Here is a 23,042-nt window from a genome sequence, read left to right as displayed (position 1 = left end):
GTGGTTATTTCCACTATTTTATCTTACAGGTCACTTATCCGTTCTTCTGCCTCAGTTATTCTGCTATTGATCCCTTCTAGAGTTGTTTTTTTTTTTTTTTTTTTTTTTTTTGCGGTACGCGGGCCTCTCACTGCTGTGGCCTCTCCCATTGCAGAGCACAGGCTCCGGACACGCAGGCCCAGCAGCCATGGCTCACGGAGCCAGCCACTCCACGGCATGTGAGATTCTCCCGGACTGGGTCACGAACCCTTGTCCCCTGCATCGGCAGGCGGACTCTCAACCACTGCGCCACCAGGGAAGCCCTAGAGTATTTTTAATTTCATTTATTGTGTTGTTCATTGTTGCTTGTTTCCTGTTTAGTTCTTCTAGGTCCTTGTTAAATCTTTCTTGCATTTTCTCTATTCTATTTGTAAGATTTTGGATCATCTTTACTATCATTATTCTGAATTCTTTTTCAGATAGACTGCCTATTTCCTCTTCATTTGTTAGGTCTGGTGAGATTTTATCTTGCTCCTTCATCTGCTGTGTGTTTTTCTATCTTCTCATTTTGCTTATCTTACTGTGTTTGGGGTCTCCTTTTTGCAGGCTGCAGGTTCATAGTTCCTGTTGTTTTTGGTGTCTGTCCCCTGTGGTTAAAGTTGGTTCAGTGGGTTGTGTAGGCTTCCTGGTGGAGGGGACTAGTGCCTGTGTTCTGGTGCATGAGGCTGGATTTTGTCTTTGTGGTGGGCAGGTCCACGTCTGGTGGTGTGTTTTGGGGTGTCTGTGGCCTTATTATGAGTTAAGGCAGCCTCTCTGCTAATGGGTGGGCTTATGTTCCTGTCTTGCTAGTTGTTTGGCATAGGGTGTCCAGCACTGTAGCTTGCTGGTCGTTGAGTGAAGCTGGGTGTTGATGTTGAGATGGAGATCTCTGGGAGATTTTCGCCATTTGATATTACGTGGAGCTGTGAGGTCTCTTGTGGACCAGTGTCCTGAAGTTGGGTCTCCCTCCTCAGAGGCACAGCACTCTCTCCTGGCTGCAGCACCAAAAGCCTTTCATCCACACGGCTCAGAATAAAAGGGAGAAAAAATAGAAAGAAAGAATGAATGAAAAGGGATAAAATAAAATAAAGTAAGATAAAATGGAATAAAGTTATTAAAATAAAAAATAAAAATAACTATTAAGAAAAAAAATTTTTTAAGTAAAAAAAAAAAAAACAGACAGAACCCTAGGACAAATGGTGAAACCAAAGCTATACAGACAAAATCTCACACAGAAGCATACACATACACACTCACAAAAAGAGGAAAAGGGGAAAAAACTAATAAATCTTGCTCTCAAAGTCCACCTCCTCAATTTGGGATGATTCGTTGTCTATTCAGGTATTCCACAGATGCAGGGTACATCAAGTTAATTGTGGAGATTTAATCCGATGCTCCTGAGGTTGCTGGGAGAAATTTCCTTTTCTCTTCTTTGTTCGCATCGCTCCTGGGGCTCAGCTTTGGATTTGGCCCCGCCTCTTAGTGTAGGTCTCCGGAGCGCGTCTGTTCTTCGCTCAGGCAGGACGGCGTTAAAGGAGCCGCTTATTCCGGGGCTCTTGCTCACTCAGGCCGGGGGGAGGGAGGGGCATGGAGTGTGGTGCAAGCCTGTGGTGGCAGAGGCCAGCATGACGTGGCACCAGCCTGAGGCACGCCGTGTGTTCTCCCGGGGAGGTTGTCCCTGGATCACGGGACCCTGGCAGTGGCCGGCTGCACAGGCTCCTGGGAGGGGAGGTGTGGATAGTGACCTGTGCTCGCACACAGGCTTATTGGTGGCTGCAGCAGCAGCCTTAGCGTCTCATGCCCGTCTCTGGGGTCTGCACTGTTAGCCGTGGCTTGCGCCCATCTCTGGAGCTCCTTTATGCAGCGCTCTTAATCCCCTATCCTTGCGCACCAGGAAACCAAGAGGCAAGAAAAAGTCTCTTGTCTCTTCGGCAGCTCCAGACCTTTTCCCGAACTCCCTCCTGGCTAGCCGTGGTGCACTAACCCCTTCAGGCTATGTTCACAGCGCCAGTCCTCTCCCTGCAACCGAAGCCCAAGCCTCAGCTCCCAGCCCCCGCCCGCCCCGGCGGGTGAGCACACAAGCCTCTTGGGCTGGTGAGTGCCGGTTGGCACCGATCCTCTGTGCGGAAATCTCTCCGCTTTGCCCTCCGCACCCCTGTTGCTGTGCTCTCCTCTGTGCCTCCAAACTTCCCCCCTCCGCCCGCCGCAGTCTCCGCCCACGAAGGGGCTTCCTAGTGTGTGGAAACTTTCCTCCTTCACAGCTCCCTCCCACTGGTCCAGCTCCCGTCCCTATTCTTTTGTCTCTGTTTATGGGTTTTTTTTTGCCCTACCCAGGTACATGGGGGAGTTTCTTGCCTTTTGGGAGGTCTGAGGTCTTCTGCCAGCATTCAGTAGGTGTTCTGTAGGAGCTCTTCCACGTGTAGATGTATTTCTGATGTATCTGCGGGGAGGAAGGTGAAATCCGCGTCTTACTCTTCCGCCATCTTCCCCCTCTCTCCTGTGATCCTTTTAATGTGTTGTTGGATTCTGTTTTCTAGTATTTTGCTGAGGATTTTTGCATCTATATTCATCAGTGATATTGGTCTGTATTTTCTCTTTTTGTAGTATCTCTGTCTGGTTTTGATATCAGGGTGATGGGTGGCCTTGTAGAATGAGTTTGGGAGTGTTCCTTCCTCTGCAATTTTTTGGAAGAGTTTGGGAAGGATGGGTGGTAGCTCTTCTCTAAATGTTTGCTAGAATTCACCTGTGAAGCCATCTGGTCCTGGACTTTTGTTTGTTGGTAGTTTTAAAATCACTGTTTCAATTTCATTACTTGTCTGTTCATATTTTCTACTTCTTCCTGGTTCAGTCTTGGAAGGTTGTACCTTTCTAAGAATTTGTCCATTTCTTCTAGGTTGTCCATTTTAGTAGCATGTGGTTGTTTGTTGTAGTCTCCTATATTTTGTATTTCTGTGGTGTCCATTGTAAGTTCTCCTTTTTCATTTCTAATTTTATTGATTTGAGCCCTCTCCCTTTTTTTCTCAAAGAGTCTGGCTAAAGGTTTATCGGTTTTGTTTATCTTTTGAAGGAACCAGCTTTTTGTTTCATTGATTTTTTCTATTGTTTTCTTCTCTATTTCATTTATTTCTGGTCTCTATTGCTTCTTGGGCTTTTGGCTAAGATCAAGTGTATTTTTGCTCTGATCTTTATCATTTCTTTTTTTCCAGCTTTGGGCTTTGGTTCATCTTTCTCTAGTTGCTTTGGGTGTAAGTTTAGGTTGTTTATTTGAGATTTTTTTTGTTTCCTGAGGTAACATTGTATTGCTATAAACTTCCCTCTTAGAACTGTTAGCTGCATCCCATAGGTTTTGGATCATCATGCTTTCATTTTCATTTGTCTCTAGGTATTTTTTGATTTCCTCTTTGATTTCTTCAGTGATGCATTGGTCGATTAGTAACATATTGTTTAGCCTCCACGTGTTTGTGTTTTTTACAGTTTTTTTTTTTTTCCTGTAATTGACTTCTAATCTCATAGTGTTGTGGTCGGAAAAGATGTTTGATATGATTTCGATTTTCTTAAATTCACCAAGGCTTGATTTGTGACCCAAGATGTGATCTCTCCTGGAGAATGTACCATGTGCACTTGAGAAGAAATTGTATTCTGTTGCTTTTGGATGCAATGTTCTATAAGTATCAGTTAAGTCCATGTGGTCTAATGTGTCATTTAAGGCCTGTGTTTCCTTATTGATTTTCTGTCTGGATGATCTGTCCAGTGATGAAATTGGGGTGTTAAAGTCTCCCACTATTATTGTGTTACTGTCAATTTCTCCTTTTCTGGCTGTTAGTATTTGCCTTATATATTGAGGTGCTCCTATGTTGTGTGCATATATGTTTACAATTCTTATATCTTCTTCTTAGCTTGATCCCTTGATCATTATGTAATGACCTTCCTTGTCTCTTGTAACAGTCTTTATTTTAAAGTCTATTTTGTCTGATATGAGTATTACTACTCCAGCTTTCTTTTGATTTCCACTTGCATGGAATACCTTTTTCCATCCCCTCACTTTGTTTGTACGTGTTCCTAGATCTGAAGTGTGTCTCTTGTAGACAGCATAAATATGGGTATTGTTTTTGTATCCATTCAGCCAGTCTATGTCTTTTGGTTGGAGCATTTAATCCATTTACAGTTAAGGTAATTATCAATATGTATGTTCTTATTGCCATTTTGTTCATTGTTTTGGGTTTGTTTTTGAAGGTCTTTTTCCTTCCCTTCCTCTTTTGTTCTCTTATGATTTGATGTCTATCTTTAGTGTTGTATTTGGATTGCTTTTTCTTTTTTGTGTGTGTTTCTATTGTAGATTTTTGGTTTGTGGTTCCCATGAGGTTTTGTTATAGCAGTCTATATGTATGCCAGATTGTTTTATATTGCTGGTCTCTTAATTTCCAATGCATTTCCAGTATCCTGCATTTGTATTCTTCTCACGATTGCTGGCATGATGTTATATTTGTGTGTAGATGTTTACTTTATGTTTGCCTTTACTGGTGAGCTTTCCCATTCATAATTTTCTTGATTCTATTGTAGCTGTGGCCATTTCTTTTCCACTTAGAGAAGTTTCTTTAGGAATTTTTTTAAAGCTGGTTTGGTGGTGCTGAACTTTCTTAGCTTTTGGTTGTCTGTAGAGCTTTTGATTTCTCCATCAAATATGAATGAGAGCCTTGCTGGATAGAGTATTCTTGGTTGTAGATTCTTCCCTTTCATCAGTTTAAATATATAGTGCCATTCCCTTCAGGCTTGCAGAATTTCTACTGAAAAATCAGCTGAAAACCTTCTGGGGATTCCCTTGTGTGTTACTTCTTTTCCCTTGTGGCTTTTAATATTCTTTCTTTGTCTTTCATTTTTGTCGGTTTGAATAATATGTGTCTCATCATGTTCCTCACTGGGTTTATCTTGTATGGGACTCTGTGCTTCCTGGATTTGAGTGAGTGTTTCCTTTCTCATGTTAGGGAAGTTTTCAACTATTATGTCTTCAAATATTTTCTCATGTCCTTTCTCTCTTTTCCTTCTGGGGCTCCTGTAATGCAACTGTTTGTGTGTTTAATAGTGTTCCAGAGGTCTCTGAGACTGACCTTATTTCTTTTCATTTTTTTTTCTTTATTCTGCTCCACAGCTGTGATTTCCACCACTCTTTCAGTCAGTTATTCATTCTTCTGCCTCAGTTATTCTGCTATTGATTCCTCTAGTGTATTTTTCATTCCAGTTATTGTATTGTTCATCTCTGTTTGTTTGTTCTTTAAATCTTCTAGCTTTTTGTTAATCATCTCTTGTATCGTCTCAATCCTTGCCTCTTTTTCCAAGATCTTGGATCATCCTTACTATCATTACTCTAAATTCTCTTTCAGGTAGGTTGCCTGTCTCCACTTCATTTAGTTGTTCTTGTGGGTTTTTGTCTTTTTCCTTCGTCTGGAACGTATTTATCTACCATCTCATTTTGTCTAACTTTCTGTGTTTGTGGTTTCCTTTCTGCTGGCTGCAGGATCATAGCTCCTCTTGCTTCTGGTGTCTGCCCCTTGGTGGGTGAAGTTGGTCCTGGTGTTTGTGCAGGCTTCCTGGTGGGAGGGACTGGTGCCTGCCCAGTGGTGGGTTCAGCTGGGTCTTGTCCCTGTAGTCAGCAGGGCCATGTCAAGTGGTGTGGTTAAAGGTGGCTGTGAGCTCCATACACCTTTAGGCAGCCTGTCTGCTGATGGATAGGGCTGTTCCTATCCTGCTGTTCGTTTGGCCTGAGGCATTCCAGCACTGGAGCCTGCAGGCTGTTTGGTAGGGCCAGGTCTTGATGCCAAAATAGTGACCTCCAGGAGAGGTAATGCTGATCAATATTCTCTGGGGCCTCTGCCACCAGTGTCCTTGCTCCCTCCTCAGTCAGCCACAGCCTACCTCTGCCTCCCCAGGACACCCTCCAAGACTCATAAGTAGGTCCAGCCTTGGCTTCTATGGAGTTACTGCTTTGGGCTGGGTCCCAGTGTACATGAAATCTTGTGTGCGCCCTCTAAGAGTGGAGTCCCTGTTTGCCCCAGTCCTGTGGAGTTCCTGCACTCAAGCCCCACTGGCCTTCAAAGCCAAATGCTCTGGGGGTTCCTCCTCCTGATATCAGACCCTCAGGCTGGGGAACCTGACATGGGGCTCAGGACTCTCACTCCTGTGGGAGAGCCTCTATGATATAATGATTTTCCAATTTGTGGGTCGCCCACCTGGTGGGTATGCGATTTGATTATGCCGTGAAAGCCTCCGTCCTACCATCTTGTTGTGGCTCCTTCTTTGTCTTTGAATCTAAAATATCTTTTTTTCGGTAGGTCCCTGTTTTTCTTTGTTGAAGACTCTTCAGCAGTTAGTTGTGATTTTGGTGTTTTCATGAGAGGAGGAGGTAGACTCAAGTCCTTCTACTCCACCATGTTTTCCAGAAGAGAGGGGCTTTCTTTAGTTTGGATGCTTGCTGTCTCTTTCTTCAGCGTGTGCTGGCTGTTATCCCCTTGATATGGGGTGTGCAGGTGCAGTGGCCCTTGTGCACTCCCGGGATGGCGGGGACAGTGCTTGGTGCCTTTTCGCAGGTCTCATAGTAGTAGCTGCTGTCCGTGTATTCCTGGGAGACTGGGGGCAGCGCTTGGCACCCACTTGCGTGTCTCATAGCAGCGACTCACGCCCACGCCTGGAACTCTGGTAGGTGGTGTCCTGTTGCCTGGGAGTGCTCACAGGGAAAGAAGCTCTTTTGGTGGTCCAACTCCTCTCCTCATGCCCCCTCCCCATAATGGCACCTTGCCTCTCTGGCAGGCCCAGGCTTCTTCCAAGTACCCCCTCAGTGGCCACACTCCAGCCTCTTTAGGCAGTCTCCATGCAGCCATCCCCGGTCCTCTCCCTGGATCTGACCTCTGAAGCCTGAGCTTTAGCTTCACCCAGCCCCCACCCACACTGAAAGATGAGAGTCTCAGGCTGGGGAGCGCAGGGTGGCGGTGCCGACCTCCTCTGCAGGTTACTCTCCGTTTTGCCTTCCGCAGACCAGTTGCTGCACTCTCCTCCGAGGCTCTGAAGCTCCCCCTCCGTCCAGGCTCATCTCCCTGCCAGTGAGGAGACTTCCCAAGGTGTGGAAATCTTTCCTCCTTCACAGCTCCCTCCCTGGGGTGCAAGCCCCATCCCGATTTCTTTCTTTTCCTTTTTCCTTTTGCCCTAGCCAGTTACATGGAGGTTTTCTTGCCCTTTCAGAAGTCTGAGGCCTTCTGCCGGTGTTCAGTAGGTGTTCTGTGCGCATCGTTCCACTTGTAGGTGTATTTTTAATGTTTTTGTGGGAGCAGGTGAGCTCCCCAGCCTGTTCCTCTGCCATCTTGATCCCATCCCTTCTATCTGGTGCGTTTTAACCTCTTTCCTGTAGGTAAGGACTGCAGTCGGGGAAGCGGAGCTGTTGTCGGAGGTGGATCAGTACCTCTTAGCAGGATGATAAAGTGCTCGTCAGGAGCATGGCAGTGTCATGCAGTTAATTTATGTGCCTTAAATCCATCAAAACCCGGGATGATGCTTAGGTCATCCAAATAGTCCTGAGATACGTACAGCTTGAGAGTGTCTGATTTTGGGGGTCCCCCAAAGGCAGGGGGCCATGGAGGCAGGCTTCCAAGAGTCTGGACAGACCTGACTCTGCACACACACTTCTGGTGCTCACCCTTCCTGCCGCTGGGAACCTTTTGTCTTATACTCTCTTTGGATCCCCCAGCCCCTGCATAGGGCTGGGTGTGTAACTAGTACTGAACACTGGAAATCACCTCATGAAACCCATTCTTGGTGTCTAGGGTGGCCTCCCCTGGAGGTGAAAAGGGTGGCAGGACTCGCATAGCTAAGACCCCTTACTAAGGCCAACAGTCCTGATCCCTGACTCAGGAACCGACGTCCCAGTGATCCTTTTACTAGTTGGGACTCCTGGTGGCAAGTGACAGAAAGGAAGGGGGCGGACTGGCTCAGGTCAGCAGGCTTGAGGGCCCCGCTCTCCTCCTCTGTTCAGCTCCCACCTCGGGCAGCACTTGGGCTCCCAGCCTCGGTTCAATCTGTCAGCAGCCCCAGGAACAGAGCCAGCCTCACCCCCTGCAGCTGAGTAAACATCGTAGACTAGAGTCTCCTGGGCGCATCCTGGGTGTGGGGCCCGTCAGAGTCTCCTGGGCCCGTCCTGGGTGTGGGCCCGTCACAGTGGCTGGGAGGATGCTGGAGCCCAGGGATGCACCACTTTGGCCAGCCCGTTGCCCTGCCTTGGATCCCGTGTCTAAACAGCCTGGAGTGGAGGAGGGTGGTTCCTGAGAACAGCTGGATGTTGGGGCAAGCAGGAGGGGGGCCGTGCTGGCTTGCGTGTCCACCATGCCCGCGCATCGTCACACCTACCTCGGCAGCATCCACAGCCGTCTCAGTCTGCATCTTCTCTGGGCCTGGAGGGCAGCTGGGCGAGCACCGCAGTGGACGTTAGTGAGGTGAGCTTTATGCACCATATGCGTCTCAGCTTCTTCATTTAGTCCAGTCAAGTGGTCACTCTGTGCCGGGTCCCATCAGCACCACACACGGTCCCCGCCTTCAGGGGCCAGAGATGCAGGAGGCAGATAAGCACATGATGCTAAGTTGTGACGGGTGCTGCGAAGGCAGAAGTAGGGGAGGTGTGGGAAGGGGTGACCTCAACAAGGTGGCCGCTCTCAGGAGGCGCGAGAGTGAGCCACTCAGGAAAAATGGGGTGGGCAGGGGTGCGTTCCAGGCAGAAGAACAGCACGTGCAAAGGTCCTGAGGCCAGTGACAAGTGCGGCGCAGCCTGAGGGGCAGCTCTTTGGGATGTGGCAGGATGTGAGGACACAGGGGTAGCCAGTGGAGACCTGGAGGCCACAGTAGGGACCTGGGATTTTACTGAGGGTGCGGGGACGGCCCTGGAGAGTTTTGAGCTGGGCGTGGTGTGATCCAGGTGATGCTGTTTAAAAGGTAACTCTGGGGCCTCCCTGGTGGCGCAGTGGTTGAGAGTCCGCCTGCCGATGCAGGGGATACGGGTTCGTGCCCCGGTCTGGGAGGATCCCATATGCCGCGGAGCGGCTGGGCCCGTGAGCCATGGCCGCTGGGCCTGCGCATCCGGAGCCTGTGCTCCGCAACGGGAGAGGCCACAACAGTGAGAGGCCCGCATACCGCAAAAAAAAAAAAAAAAAAAAAAAGGTAACTCTGGTCTCTGGATGAATTCAGACCCTGGAGGGCACGAGCAGAAGCAGAGGCTGGCGAGGGGCGTTTCTGTTAGTCCAGGGGAGAGACGGGTGGGGGGGAGGGTCAGGCCCAGGGCTCGTGTAGGAGGCGCAGCCACAGGACATGTGGTGGCCTGGTTGTTGGGATGATGGGATGTGAGCACCAAGGAGCGTGTTGGTGGCATTTCCCAGATCGGGGGAGGAGCAGGTTTGGGGGAAATGCTGGACATGTTAGGGCTGAGGTAACGCTTCGGCTTCCAGATATTTTCTGGTGGAGGTGAGTCGCCTGAGGTGGGGCACACAGCATCCAGGGCCCCCGGCTTTCAGGCCTGTCCTCCCACCCCACTGGCCTGGAGCTGAAGGGCAGCCCTGGGCACCCGTGGGCCTGGGTGGAGACTCGATTCGCAGTCTCTGCAGCCCCCTCCCTGTGTCTGGGCCTCAGCCTCCATGTCTGTAACCTGGGGCCAGTGAGACTCTCCACCCCCACCCCAGAATCCTGGTGCTTCGGGGCTGGCCCTGGAAGACTGGCTCAGGTCCAGGCGCCTCCTGGGAGGAGGCGGGACAGACAGGGGAGGCGGCCCTCCTGGCAGGTGCTGCTGCTCTCGGCTCTGCTCAGAGGATCCTGGGCCGGCAGCCGTCTGGGGGTGGGAACCCGCTTGGGTGTGTCCGTGCGGCGCGGGCTCTCGGCTGGGGTGGGAGTTGGCGTCAGCGGGCAGGCATCCTGGTGCTGAGCGAGACAGAGTCAGCCCAGGGGCCCCGGGCTGCCCACTCAGCGTTGCCCTTGGAGAGGTCACCACTTGACCTCATTCTCAGGGCAAACGTGGCTGCTCTGTTGGGGTTTGCCCTGCTTTTTGGCACCTTCTCAGCCTTTGAGTCCTGCTTCGTCCTGCCGTTAACGCCCTCCAAAGGGAGTCTCCACCTGGATCCCTCCCAGGGCGGCCCTGTTAACAGCCCCCCAGAGTGGAGGGGGGCCCAGCCCATTCCCACAGCCTCAGTGCCAGCTGCCTCAGCATGGACCTGGGCCCAGGAGGGAGGGAAGCGTGCCACACGGGGCCAGAAAACCCAAGAGGGCCTTCGCCTGACGGGCTGAGAGTGTGTGTCCACATGTGACTGTGGGTGGAAAGCAGGGCCGTCCACTCTCTGGCTAGCCCCAGGGCCAGGCCCTGTGGGCAGCCTCTGAGCCCACCGCCCCCCAGGAGCAGCTACTAGTGACGTCCTGTTTGCACGGCAGAGAGCTGGCCTTCCAACCCGGGGCTGTCTGTAAAGTGAGTCCAGGAGGAGCTGGGCACCACGCATGGGTGTCCAAGCCCCAGCATTCAAGGCTACATTCACGTGGAGCTCAGAAGCGGCCTGGTTTCCTGGCTGGGGTGGGGCACAGGGCGAGGGCAGTGAGGTGCTCAGGGGCCCAGAGCAGGCGGGGCCTGTGGAACAGCAGGAACCGAGGTCAAGCCTCAGCATCAGGGCCCTGGATTGGAGTCCCCAGAGCCAGTCCCCCAAGTGGCACACAGATCAAAGGCCACATCCCTCCAACAGCCCAGACACACGGGAGCCAGATGGATAGTCACCAGGTGGATGGCCGCATTTGGGAAAGTGCCCGGTGATCAAGGAGGCAGAAGCTGGAATGAGGATTTAGCAGTCACGTGAGATTTGGGGAGCCGTGCTGCAAGGCTGGAATTCAGGTTAGGCAATTCAGACCTGGGGGGGCAGGGGGGCTTCCCAGGAAGCCTCTGCGGCCAGGTCAGCGCAGTCTCTCATCTCTGCAGTGCCTGGCCACAGGGCCAGGCTCGGGGGTCAAGCTGTGTAAATAAGTGCCAACAAGTGCGGGACTCTCAGAGGCCTGAGTAGAACAGGGACTTTGTCTTACAATAGAGAAAACTAAGTTGCAGAGGAGGGGAGAGGTGCCCTAGGGCAGGTGGTAGAGTGGGGACCACCGTGTACAGCCTGGACGTCGGGTCCAGCACTCTCCCGCCCCTGTGGGCTGCACACGGACACACACACCCATCAGGCGAACCTCTAACCTGGAGCTCAGTGCTCCGCGGTGGCAGGTTTGCACTGCAGGGACCCTGACGGGTCATCGGCCCGCAGTCCGCCTGGAGCTTGGGGGCCAGAGCAGCAAGGCCAGGCCCAGCCCCTGTGTCTTCCCTGCCCCAGCCCGGGAGCAGGGGCCTTGCCCGGGCAGCTCTGATCACGTCACTCGGTGGCTTCCCTCTCTCTTTGCCAGGAGAGGAGTGTGCAAGGGAGAGAGCAGTGCACTTGGACAATAATTTACAATCCAGTGAAGCATGAGATCGCAGCCTTCCTTTAGCAGATTATTACTTAAGTACAAAATTGACTTGGAGCGGGGAGTGGGGGGAGTTTACACTTCTGAAAATAAAAATGAAAAAGAAGGGGTTTTTCTGGCCTCCTTACCAGTGGGAAGGAGGAAGCCCAGGCTTTTGGGGTCAGGACGCTGAATGCAGTTTGCTTTTTGGCCACTTTCTCTTGAGGCCTAGGATCTTTGCCTGCCGTCTGGCTGAGCCTCATTCCCATAGTACCACAGTGGGGTCTTGGGTCATGCCATCGGCCAGACTTTAATCCAAGTGCTCTGGAATCCCCACGTTCCAGCGGGCGACGAGCCTGTGTCTGTCTGCTCTGGGGACCCACACTCTGAGCCCCAGGTCCCGGGCCCGGCAGAGGACGCCAGACGAGGGGGCAGGTGGAGCGTTCACTGTGGCCCGGGAGCCTGGAGTCGCCTGTCGGGACCAGGGAGGCTCCGATGGCTACAGGTTTTCCTGCTGCTTTGGTTGAGGCAAATCTGGCTTGCTTTAGCGTCCCGCTGTCACCCAGGACTTTGTCTTGGCTTCCCCTTGGGACCTCGGAATCGAGCAGGTGTCCAGAGGGTGAGCCACAGGCTAGCTGGCGTCATCTCCACACCTTGCTTATCGCAGCTGGGTCCGGAGGCCTCTGGAGAGCCCTGGATTTGCAGAATGTGTCTATGCTGAGCGCTTGGGCTGTGACAGCAGTTCTTGGGGAACTTTCCAAGGGCGAGGGGTGTGAGGGGCGTGGCCAGGGCTGCTTGGAGCCCAGCTCAGGACAGGGCGCGCTGGGAGCAGAGGGGGGCGTAAGGCTCTGCGTGGGGTCTGTGGCTCTTTGGGAACGGCTTTCAAGTCTCCCTGCAGGAATCCCTGTCTCCTTGGGCCAATGGGGGGTAGAGATTGGGCTGGAACCAGACAGCCCACGAGGGAATTCTGGCTGCGGCGCGTGAGGCAGCCACTTTGCGTCTCTGAGCCTTGGCTTCCCCGGCTGCAGAATGGGGCCACACAGTAGCAGCCCCGGACGGTGGAATGCATCCAGAGCACAAGCTCCTTAGCGTTGCCCTGCTGTCTTCTTAACCAGGCTGGGGACACTATTGCACGTTCTAGCAACCACGGGAGGCAGCTGCAGCTCGAGGTCACCCAAGGAGGCTCGTATCCAGAGCTGGTGCAAAAGCGGTTGGTCTGAACCCTAGCCTCTACCATCTGACTCGTCCTTGGCTGGCAGATTGAGGGGTGGGGCTTGGGCAGGGTTTGGAAGAGCCGAGCAGAGAGCAGGGGTGGAGGGGGCGGGCCGGCCATGCTTGGGGGCTGAGCGGGGCGCTGCGGGGGCGCCAGGTCCTGGCCCCTCTCACCTGTGGCGTTGTCCCCCCGCCGGCAGGTTGGCTCAGCATGTCGGTCAGCGTCCATGAGACCCGCAAGTCGCGGAGCAGCACGGGCTCCATGAACATCACGCTGTTCCACAAGGCCTCGCACCCCGACTGCGTGCTGGCGCACCTCAACACGCTGCGCAAGCACCGCATGTTCACGGATGTCACGCTCTGGGCCGGCGACCGCGCCTTCCCCTGCCACCGCGCCGTGCTGGCCGCCTCCAGCCGCTACTTCGAGGCCATGTTCAGCCACGGCCTGCGGGAGAGCCGCGATGACACGGTCAACTTCCAGGACAACCTGCATCCCGAGGTGCTGGAGCTGCTGCTGGACTTTGCCTACTCGTCCCGCATCGTCATCAACGAGGAGAACGCAGAGTCACTGCTCGAGGCGGGCGACATGCTGCAGTTCCACGACGTGCGCGACGCGGCTGCCGAGTTCCTGGAGAAGAACCTGTTCCCGTCCAACTGCCTGGGCATGATGCTGCTGTCGGACGCCCACCAGTGCCGCCGGCTCTACGAGTTCTCGTGGCGCATGTGCCTGGTGCACTTTGAGGCCGTGCGGCAGAGCGAGGACTTCAACAGCCTGTCCAAGGACACCCTGCTGGACCTCATCTCGAGTGACGAGCTGGAGGCGGAGGACGAGCGCGTGGTCTTCGAGGCCATCCTGCAGTGGGTCAGGCATGACCTGGAGCGACGCAAGGCCCACCTGCCCGAGCTGCTGCGTGGCGTGCGGCTGGCTCTGCTGCCGTCCGACTGCCTGAAGGAGGCCGTGTCTGGCGAGGCCCTGCTCATGGCCGACGAGCACACGCGGCTCATCGTGGACGAGGCGCTGCGCTGCAAGGCCCGCATCCTACAGAACGACGGCGTGGTCACCAGCCCCTGTGCCCGTCCGCGCAGGGCCGGACACACGCTGCTCATCCTCGGGGGCCAGACCTTTATGTGTGACAAGATCTACCAGGTGGACCACAAGGCCAAGGAGATCATCCCCAAGGCGGACCTGCCCAGCCCCCGCAAGGAGTTCAGCGCCTCGGCCATCGGCTGCAAGGTCTACGTGACCGGGGGCCGGGGCTCCGAGAACGGGGTCTCCAAGGACGTGTGGGTGTACAACACCGTCCACGAGGAGTGGTCCAAGGCGGCACCCATGCTCATCGCCCGCTTCGGCCACGGCTCGGCCGAGCTGGAGAACTGCCTCTACGTGGTCGGGGGGCACACGTCCCTGGCTGGCGTCTTCCCGGCCTCACCGTCTGTCTCCCTGAAGCAGGTGGAGAAGTACGACCCCGGGGCTAACAAGTGGACGATGGTGGCCCCGCTGAGGGATGGCGTCAGCAATGCCGCGGTCGTGAGCGCCAAGCTGAAGCTCTTTGTCTTTGGGGGGACCAGCATCCACCGGGACATGGTGTCCAAAGTCCAGTGCTACGACCCTGCAGAGAACCGGTGGACGATCAAGGCCGAGTGTCCCCAGCCTTGGCGGTACACCGCTGCCGCCGTCCTGGGCAGCCAGATATTCATCATGGGAGGCGACACAGAGTTCACAGCTGCCTCGGCCTACCGCTTCGACTGCGAGACCAACCAGTGGACGCGGATCGGGGACATGACTGCCAAGCGCATGTCCTGCCACGCCCTGGCCTCAGGCAACAAGCTCTACGTGGTGGGGGGCTACTTCGGGACCCAGCGGTGTAAGACCCTGGACTGCTATGACCCCACCTCGGACACGTGGAACTGCATCACCACCGTGCCCTACTCGCTCATTCCCACTGCCTTCGTCAGCACCTGGAAGCACCTGCCTGCATGAGGCGCACCTGTAGAGCCCAACCAGGTGAGCCCCCACACCCCAGGCCTGATCCCACTCCGGGTAAAGGCTGCATCTTCCGTGGAAGGCCGGGCGAGGCAGGACAGCAGGTGACTGGGGGGCTCTGGGACCCTTTTTCAACTCTGGAGCAGGAGCCTGGCTCTACCCCTTACTTGCAGTTGATCTTGAGCAAAACACATAACCCCTCTGCCAAATGTGGGTGACAATCTTAGACTGGGGCGGTGGTTCCCAGGCATGGCCGCAGGTCAGAGTCCCCGGGGGGTCTTTTGACAATCCTATGTGGAGTCTAGGCCAACCTGTGAAGTCTAAGGGCACAGTCTCCACGCAAGGGCACCCTCTCTCTGACACCAGCTGCGAGGTCGGGGTTCCCCAGAACCGTCTCAGGTCCAGCACTCACTGAAGGACTCATGAATGTGCTGAAGGCATATGTGCATGGTTATGGTTTATTATGGGCAAAGGATACAGATAAAGATCAAAGGGCAGAGATGCATGGGTCAGAGTCCTGGACGGGGGTCCAAATGCAAAGCATCCCTTGTCCACTCCCCATGGGGTTGGGACACTGTTACTCTCGCAGCATCAGTGAATGACAGCACGCACGGAATGCTGCCCGCCAGGGGAGCTCACAGAAGCTGCGGTGTCCAGAATTTTTAGCGGGGCCCCATCACATGGGCATGACCGATTGATCATGTCCCCGTGGTTACTCTCAAGTCAGCTGGTCCAGCGTGATCCAAAGCCCCCACCCTAAACAAAGACACTCCTATCAGGTGTGACCCAGATCACCTCCCAGAAGCCAAGGGCAAAGGCCAGATCTCTGTTGGGGCAAAGGCCACAAATTCTGTCCTATTCAGATGCTAAGCCCAGGCCTCGCCCTAGGCCATTAGGGGCCTCTGGGGCCCAGGCCTCAGTAGCCATTATAGCTCCAGGCGAGTCCAGTGTGCAGCCAAGGTGAGAGCCCCACCCTGGGGGGCCCTTGAGAGGCAACAGGAGGGGAGTAGATGGAGGGCTCAAAGGGAGGCGGGAGCTGGCGCCCTGGGACCGGGTGCCACTGTGGACATCTGGTGGTTCCAGGGCTCTGGGACCAGATGGCCCTGGGATTGGGTCCTGCCTCTCCTGGGGGCAGCTGTGTGCTCACTAGTGTGCGAGGGAACCTCTTTTCTCCCATCCCTCCGCAAGATGGAGAGAAGGCCTTCCTCAGAGCGGGCGTCACGATTACGTGAGGGAACGGCCCCCCAGCAGGGCTTGCTGCAGTGCCTCCCCAGTTACCCCAAGTTATCTTGCTCTCTGTTCTTAGCGTCATCATTATATGAAATCATTGCCTGAAAAGGGAAGGTGACAGTGGATGCCAGGGGCAAAGGGACACATTCAGGCACTCTTTGTGAGTGACAGAGGAACAGGGAGACAGGCGGAGGGACTTGCCCAGGTCCCAGGACGGGTGCAGAGTCAGGAAGGGAGAGGGCGGAAGGAAGGACCAGCATGTCCTGGAGGCCCTCTTCTGAGGGGTGGGCGGGGCCTTTCCTGCAGCCCCGCTGGGGCAGGATCCACAGCAGGCACTGAGGTTGGATTAGGGTGTCCTGAGCCAGCCTGGCCCGGGCGCAGGGGTAGGGGCTGGAATGGAGTGGTGGACTCGTGGGCACTGGAGAAGGTCGTCCATGGTCAGGTCCCAACTCTTAGCCCTTCTCGGTCCTTGGCCCTTGGGGCGGTGAGGTCTGGGGACCCCCGGTGGATGGGAGTCAGGAGGCGTAGGTCCTGGGGGCTCTAAGAAGCGGGGTCGGTGGGAGATCCCAGGGTCACGCAGGGGGAGCCTTCCCACCTGGCCCCAGGCTGTCCTGTCCACCAAGGTGCTTCTCTGCCCGGCTGGCCCAGCCCCTCCCTGCCCGCACCTGCCTTGTGCTCCTGCAGCTCTGAGGAGCCAGCCCCGTGCCGTTCAGGTCACAGGAACCCTGTCAGGAGCTGGCCAGAGCGGAGAAATTAATTTCCTCAATGACCTGGCGGCTGCTGACAAGAACGCTGAAAGCTCTGCACGGCGAAAGCAATCATACTTAGCTGGGATTGCTTCTGAATGGAATCTGATGTTTCAGCTATTAAATCAAATCCAGCCGTGCCTTCGAGGCCCTTAAAGAGATATGTCCTCTGGCAGGCAAGGCAGGCAGGGCAGGACCCAGCAAAGGCATCAGGTGTGCCATACAGGGTGTTTGGCCTCATAAAGTCCAGCCTGGATGAGAATAGGCTTTGTTCTCTTTTAAGGTTTCTCTGCTTTTTGTTTTGTTTTAATGTGCTCTCTTCCTCTTTGGGAGAAAAATCTGACCAGCAAAATATCTTGGTCCTGGGGAATAGGCTTCAAAGAGAACACTGGCGTTTCCTTGTTGAGTCCCTGTTCCCACACTCTGGGAACTTAGGCTGGTCACCTGTGGGGCCCAAAGGCTCCTCCCATCTCAGGCCACCCAGCCCAGGCCAGGTGGCTCTGACCCTGTCTGGTGTTTGCCCATCCCCGGGACCCTGGAGGGCAGTTCTTCCCCAAGTGGGAGAGGGTGGGGGGTAGGTCAGCCGGACCCAGTGAGCCCTTTACTTTTCCAGGACTTCCCCCCATTTCAGGGACCGTGGAAGGGTCGGCTCTGACTCTTGCTGGCTGCTTGACCCTGGTTGCTTAACTTCTCTGAGCTTCAGCTTTCTCACCTGGAAAATGGGAATAAAAACTGTATTACTCACAGTAGTTGAGGAGGAGAGACCGAGTGAGGGGCTGGGTTCAGAGTCCGCTTTTATATGAGGTTGCGAGGAGGAGGGGATGGTGGTGATAATGGTTTCGGGATGCTTTGGGCGCAGGGACCTCTGGATGTCCCCGGACCAGCCCCTCCTGCTGGAAGGGTCCATCCCTCACAGTCGGGATCGCACTTGCCATTGCCTGGCTGAGTGCCACACGGGCCTTGTTCCTTCCGTGCTCCCCAGCCCACGGCGTGGGTGCTGTGGTCTCAGGAATGAGGATGTGGCGAGCACTGGGGTAGGAAGCTGATGCCTGGGCCCGTCCGGCCCTCCCTCAGCTCCTGGGAAGTGGGCCTTTGTGGCAGGAAGGCTCCCTCGCCCTGCTGCTGCTGGGGCAGTCGCCACAGTGCTGCCAGGACCCTCTGGAGGAGCAGCCCTCACTCGGAAGGCTGCAGACCAGGTGGTCCTGAGCCGGGGGGCTGCCGCACGTGGGGGGGATGGGAGGGGACTGTGACAGCAGTGGTGGCTAAGGGGCTGGGCCCACGCACCCTCGACAAGGCTGCAGGTCATGACAAGCAGAGATTAGCACGCCTGCTGCCCCTCCAGCATGGGCCTCCCACTCTCCACCCAGTGCCGGGGCCAGAGAATGGGGTTTGTACCCAGTGTGTCTCCCGAGTGCCCCTCCCTGGTCTACTGTACCAGTCCCTCCTGCAGGCATAGGACTGGCCTGGGGTCCTGTCTGCAGTGCCTCTCTGGTCCCCGAACCCCACGTCCATCTCTTAAGACTCCACTTAACTTCAGGAACCACCAGCCAGAGCCCTGCGCTCTGCAACCCCTCCCCATCACCGAGTGACTTCCCCCATTCGTCCCCAAGTGCTTTGCTCCCCCATCTTGGACACCACTCGTGAGCTCTGAGTGGTGCCTGCATCCACACCAGGTGCCCCAGTCGTGAGTTCATTTAACCCTCTCAGAAGCATTTGTCATCAGGGCTGCTGTTACGGACCTGGCACCTGAGACTCAGCGTAGGTGGCTGGCATCACACTAACAGCTGGTGAGGGTTGGAGTGGCATCTGAGCCCTGGAGCTGCCTCAGGCCTGTAGGCGTCTCTAGAGACCCGGGAACTGGGCACCCCACATCTGCACCCTGGTGCCGAGGGCGGGCCACACGGGTGCTGCCCGGTAGTGGGGATGGAGTGCTGTGCTGGAAGCTGAACGCCAGCAGGACCTCCAGGGCCAGCCCTTAGCTCCCGTGTCACATCCGATCCTTGTCCCTAGGTGACAGTGGCCAGCAGTGGCAGGAGGCCCCTGGAGCTGGGGTGGGCGCCCATCTCCCCAGGCTACCCGCCAAGTGTAGACTAGCTGTGAACGTTCTTTTCTCTTGTTCTCTCCTGCTGAGCTCCCACCTCCCCAGCCTGCCTCTGGCCTGAGGGCTTCAGAACATCGGGGCAGGGGTCCAGGTTGCTGGGAGCCGTCTTCTCCTCGTGGGCATTGTTGGAACCCAGACACTTGGGGCGCCAGGGCACGGGCTCCAGCCCCTCTCTGAGAAGAGCCGCAGGGGACTCAGTTGCCACCAGAGGAGGGCTGATTCAGCACATCCTGTCCTGCCTTAAGAGAGATTGCGCCCAAGAGGCAACCCCAGAGCACAGGATTCAGGGGTGGGCTGGTGTGGTGGGTGGGGGGTGCCCGGGGCAAGAGGACAGGCTTTTGCAACACCCCGCGTCCACCCACCCACCTGCGCACCCACGGCCTCCCGTTCTGCCCGTGTTCACCAGGGCCGCCCCATGCCAGGCCCGCGATGGGGACGGCGTTAGTGGCTGTGGTCCGCACGGCAGGCCCCCACCAGCACGCCACGGGACAGCAAGGGCAGTCACGGGGCTGGCCGGGGCCACTGTGCACGGGCGGTGGGCTAGACAAGTGTCCTGACTGAAAAAAAAAACAAAAACGCACAACCTAAAGGTTGAGAATTATGTTTTATTTGGCGGACAAAGCTGAGGACTTAAGCCTGGGACGCAGCCTCTCAGATAGCTCTGAGGGACTGCTCCCAAGAGGTCATGGGGGGAACCAGCACATATAGGAGTTCTTGCAATGAAGACCACGTAGGCAGAACGTCAAAAGAATATTGTTAAAGAAACCAGACGTCTCAAGTTAAGGAACGTAGCGCTTTTCTGTTTATGGGAAGATGCAAGAGTCTGGGCTCACTGAAGTCATTCCTTAAAGATGCACTTCAGCTGTCAGGGGTCCAGTATCCTGTGCTTTCCCATCCTGGGTCTCCTCAGGGTGCACCGTCGGGGGAGGCTGCAACATCCTTTGTTTACTGACCTGGTGGGCACCATTTTGCATTGATGCATGGTCCCATTTCACAGATGAGGAAACCAGGTCTCAGAGAAGCAACTGCCAGAAATCAGGGTGGCACAGACCAGGACGGCCATGGGATGCGCCTGAGGGATCCAGGCAGTGCGGCTTCCCAGCTCCTCTGCCTTTAGGGTGCCGCCTGTTCCTCAGCAACTCGGGACAGCCCAGAAGGGCCACCCCCCAGGTCAGGATCCCACAACCCCTCACCCCCGGCACAGGGGGCTCTGAGGCTTGGCTTGGGGCCTGCCCCGAGGGGAACGCCATGTCTGCTTGGTGTTCTGGCCCCCAAGCTTTGGGTTCTCCGTCTTAGAGCTTCTCAGGACGTTTGGGGGCCTGTGAGGAGCTTGGAGGGATTTGGGGGCCCTTCACCAGCCCCACTGAGAGCACAGTGGTCGCCTTGCCCAGCCCCCACGCATCTGGGAGCTTGCTGACCCCCTCGGCTCGACCAGCTTCCAGCAGAGCTTGAGTCCGCCTTCCAGAAGCCTTGGGAATGAGGGGCGCATCCTACTTGGTCCACAGGTCCCAGTGCTGGCTTGAATTTTTTTCATTATAATGTTACTTAGATACGTACAGACTTACAACTAGATGTAAGCTCCCTGTGTTTGTAGCTCTTTCACAGCTGCAACGCTAACAATTGTACAGGTGAAATACACCCAAAGACGTAAGACCGAGAATGCGGTCTCCGCTAACTGATGCTTTGTGGAAGTTGTGTTGCCTCCCTCTGCCTCTTGGATGGCTGGATATGCAGGTTTATGGGGAGCTCAGCCTTCCTGTGCAGGGGGCTCCTTCTCTTTTCCTTTTTGGAGCCGTCGTGAGACCCCTTTGGGCAGCTCGGTGTGGGTGGAGGCGGGGGGACATCATCTGTGTCCCCTGGCACAAACCTGCCTCCTTGGTCTAGGGCTGCCTCTGAGCCTGTGGCACTCAGAGAGCTGGCCAGAGTAAGTGTGCTGTCTGGCATTGTGGATGGGTGGGGAGTGGGGAACACCCTTGGCAAGAACCCCCGGCTCCCTCCCCCGGTACTCCAGAGAACCTGTTTTTAAAATAGAATCCCACAGGGGTGTGTCTGCCTGTGGAGGCTGAGTGGGCAGTCCGCCCGTCGCTGTCCTGAGTGTTCCCCGCTCCCCACCCCTCTAGGTCCTTCCTGGGCCTGCTGTATCCTTTCTCCACTAGGTGATCAACTCAGGAGCTGCTACCCCAGCCAAGGGCACCACCTCCTGGACACACGTCCACGGCCACATCTCTGCTTGGAGTTGGGCTAGGTTATGCCAAGCTGTCGCTGTGGGTTGGGCTTTAGAAATGATCGCACTGGCCAGCTGCGTTTTCTTCGTTGCTTCCAGGACATTCTACACTAAGCCTTTCGTGTGCATTAGATGGCTCCATCCTTCTCTGGGAGAAGGCAGGTATCTGTCCTTATTTTCCACAGGAAAATGCGAAGCTCAGAGCAGATGTCACACTGATTGAGAACCCAGCACTGGAGTGTGAGCTTCATGACCATGGGGACCGTCTGACCTCATTCACCACTGCATCTGTCCTGCAGGGTCTGGGTTGGTAGGCTGTGCAGTAAATATTTGTCGAGTGCAGGAATGAATGTGTTGGCTGCTGCCCACAGCTGTACTGTTCTTCCTGGTGACCTGACTGGCCATGACCATGTCTGCTCCCCCTGCTCTCTAACCATGTCTGCCCTCCCTCTCTCACCATTTCCACCTCACTGGCCTACATTCAGGTTCTCAAAAATATCAATACCAGATTCCTACCCCCAGGACTTTGCACATGCCATTCCTTCTGCCTGGAGTGCTTTTTGCCTTGCTAGCAAACTCCTGTCTGTTCTGCAGGTCTCAGGTTAAATATTACCTCCTTCCCATACCCTCCACCAAAGTAAAAGAAAGTCTTCCTTCTAATCTCTAATTTTTTTTCTTTTTTTATTATATTATTTTATTATTTTTTAAAATTTTATTTTATATTGGAGTATAGTTGATTAACAATGTTGTATTAGTTTCAGGTGTACAGCAAAGTGATTCAGTTATACGTACACTTGTATCTATTCTTTTTCAAATGCATTTCCCATTTAGATTATTACAGAATATTGAGCAGAGTTCCCTGTGCTGTACAGTAGGTCCTTGTTGGTTATCTATTTCAAATATAGCAGTGTGTACATGTCAACCCCAAACTCCCAATCTATCCCTCCCCCAGCCCTTCCCCCACTCCCAGTAACCATAAGTTTGTTCTCTAAGTCTGTGGCTCTGTTTTGTAAATAAGTTCATTTGTATCATTTTTTTAGATTCTGCATATTAGCGATATCATATGTTTGTCTTTCTCTATCTGACTTACTTCACTTAGTACGATAATCTCCTGGTCCATCCATGTTGCTGGAAATAGCATTATTTTATTCTTTTTAATGGCTGAGTAATATTCCATTATATATACATACCACATCTTTACCCATTCATTTGTCAATGGATATTTAGGTTGCTTCCATGTTCTGGCTGTTGTAAACAGCGTTGCAATGAACATTGGGGTGCATATATCCTTTCAAACCATGTTTTTCTCCAACTATATGCCCAAGAGTGGGATTACTGGATCATATGGTAGTTCTATTTTTAGTTCCTTAAGGAACCTTCATACTGTTCTCCATAGTGGCTGTACCAATTTACATTCCCACCAACAGTGTAGGAAGGTTCCCTTTTCTCCACACCCTCTCCAGCATTTATTGTTTGTAGACTTCAATGATGGCCATTTTGACTGGTGTGAGGTGATATTGTAGTTTTGATTTGCATTTCTATAATAATTAGTTATGTTGACCATCTTTCCATGTGCTTTTTGACCATCTGTATGTCTTCTTCGGAGAAATGTCTATTTAGGTCTTCCGCCCCTTTTTTGATTGGCTTGTTTTTTTGATATTGAGCTGCATGCGCTGTTTGTAAATTTTGGAGATTAAGTCCTTGTCGGTTGCATCCTTTGCAAGTATTTTCTCCCATTCTATGGGTTGTCTTTATGTTTATGGTTTCCTTTGCTGTGCGAAAGCTTTTAAATTTGATTAGGTCCCATTTGTTTATTTTTGTTTTTATTTCCATTACTCTGAGAGACGGATTGAAAAAGATATCGCTGTGATTTATGTCAAAGAGTGTTCTGCCTATGTTTTCCTCTAAGAGTTTTATAGTATCCGGACTTACATTTAGGTCTTTAATCCATTTTGAGTTTCCTTTTGTGTATGGTGTTAGGGAGTGTTCTAACTTCATTCGTTTGCATGTAGCTGTCCAGTTTTCTCAGAACCACTTATTGAAGAGGCTGTC

General features: G+C 54.0%; 1 protein-coding gene across 7 annotated transcripts in view; it reads left to right on the top strand.

The window, feature by feature from the left end:
• Positions 1-23,042, top strand: part of LOC309803026 (kelch-like protein 25) — a 106,553-nt gene that overhangs the window by 26,664 nt on the left and 56,847 nt on the right. Inside the window, exons 2-3 of one of the 7 annotated variants that reach the window (XM_082618897.1) lie at positions 12,906-14,710; positions 21,176-21,337. The exons of 5 other annotated variants lie outside the window; for them this stretch is intronic. In XM_082618897.1, coding sequence (XP_082475023.1) covers positions 12,917-14,686 — 1,770 coding nt within the window. In that variant the 5' untranslated portion in view covers positions 12,906-12,916 and the 3' untranslated portion in view covers positions 14,687-14,710; positions 21,176-21,337. Of the gene's footprint in view, positions 1-12,905; positions 14,711-21,175; positions 21,338-23,042 lie in introns of those variants that run through there. One more of the 7 variants, XM_082618898.1, reaches the window with a different exon arrangement.

The sequence above is a fragment of the Mesoplodon mirus genome, assembly GCF_964341445.2.
Source record: "Mesoplodon mirus genome assembly, chromosome: 4".
NCBI lineage: Eukaryota > Metazoa > Chordata > Mammalia > Artiodactyla > Ziphiidae > Mesoplodon > Mesoplodon mirus.
This window is presented reverse-complemented; position numbering and strand designations above follow the sequence as displayed.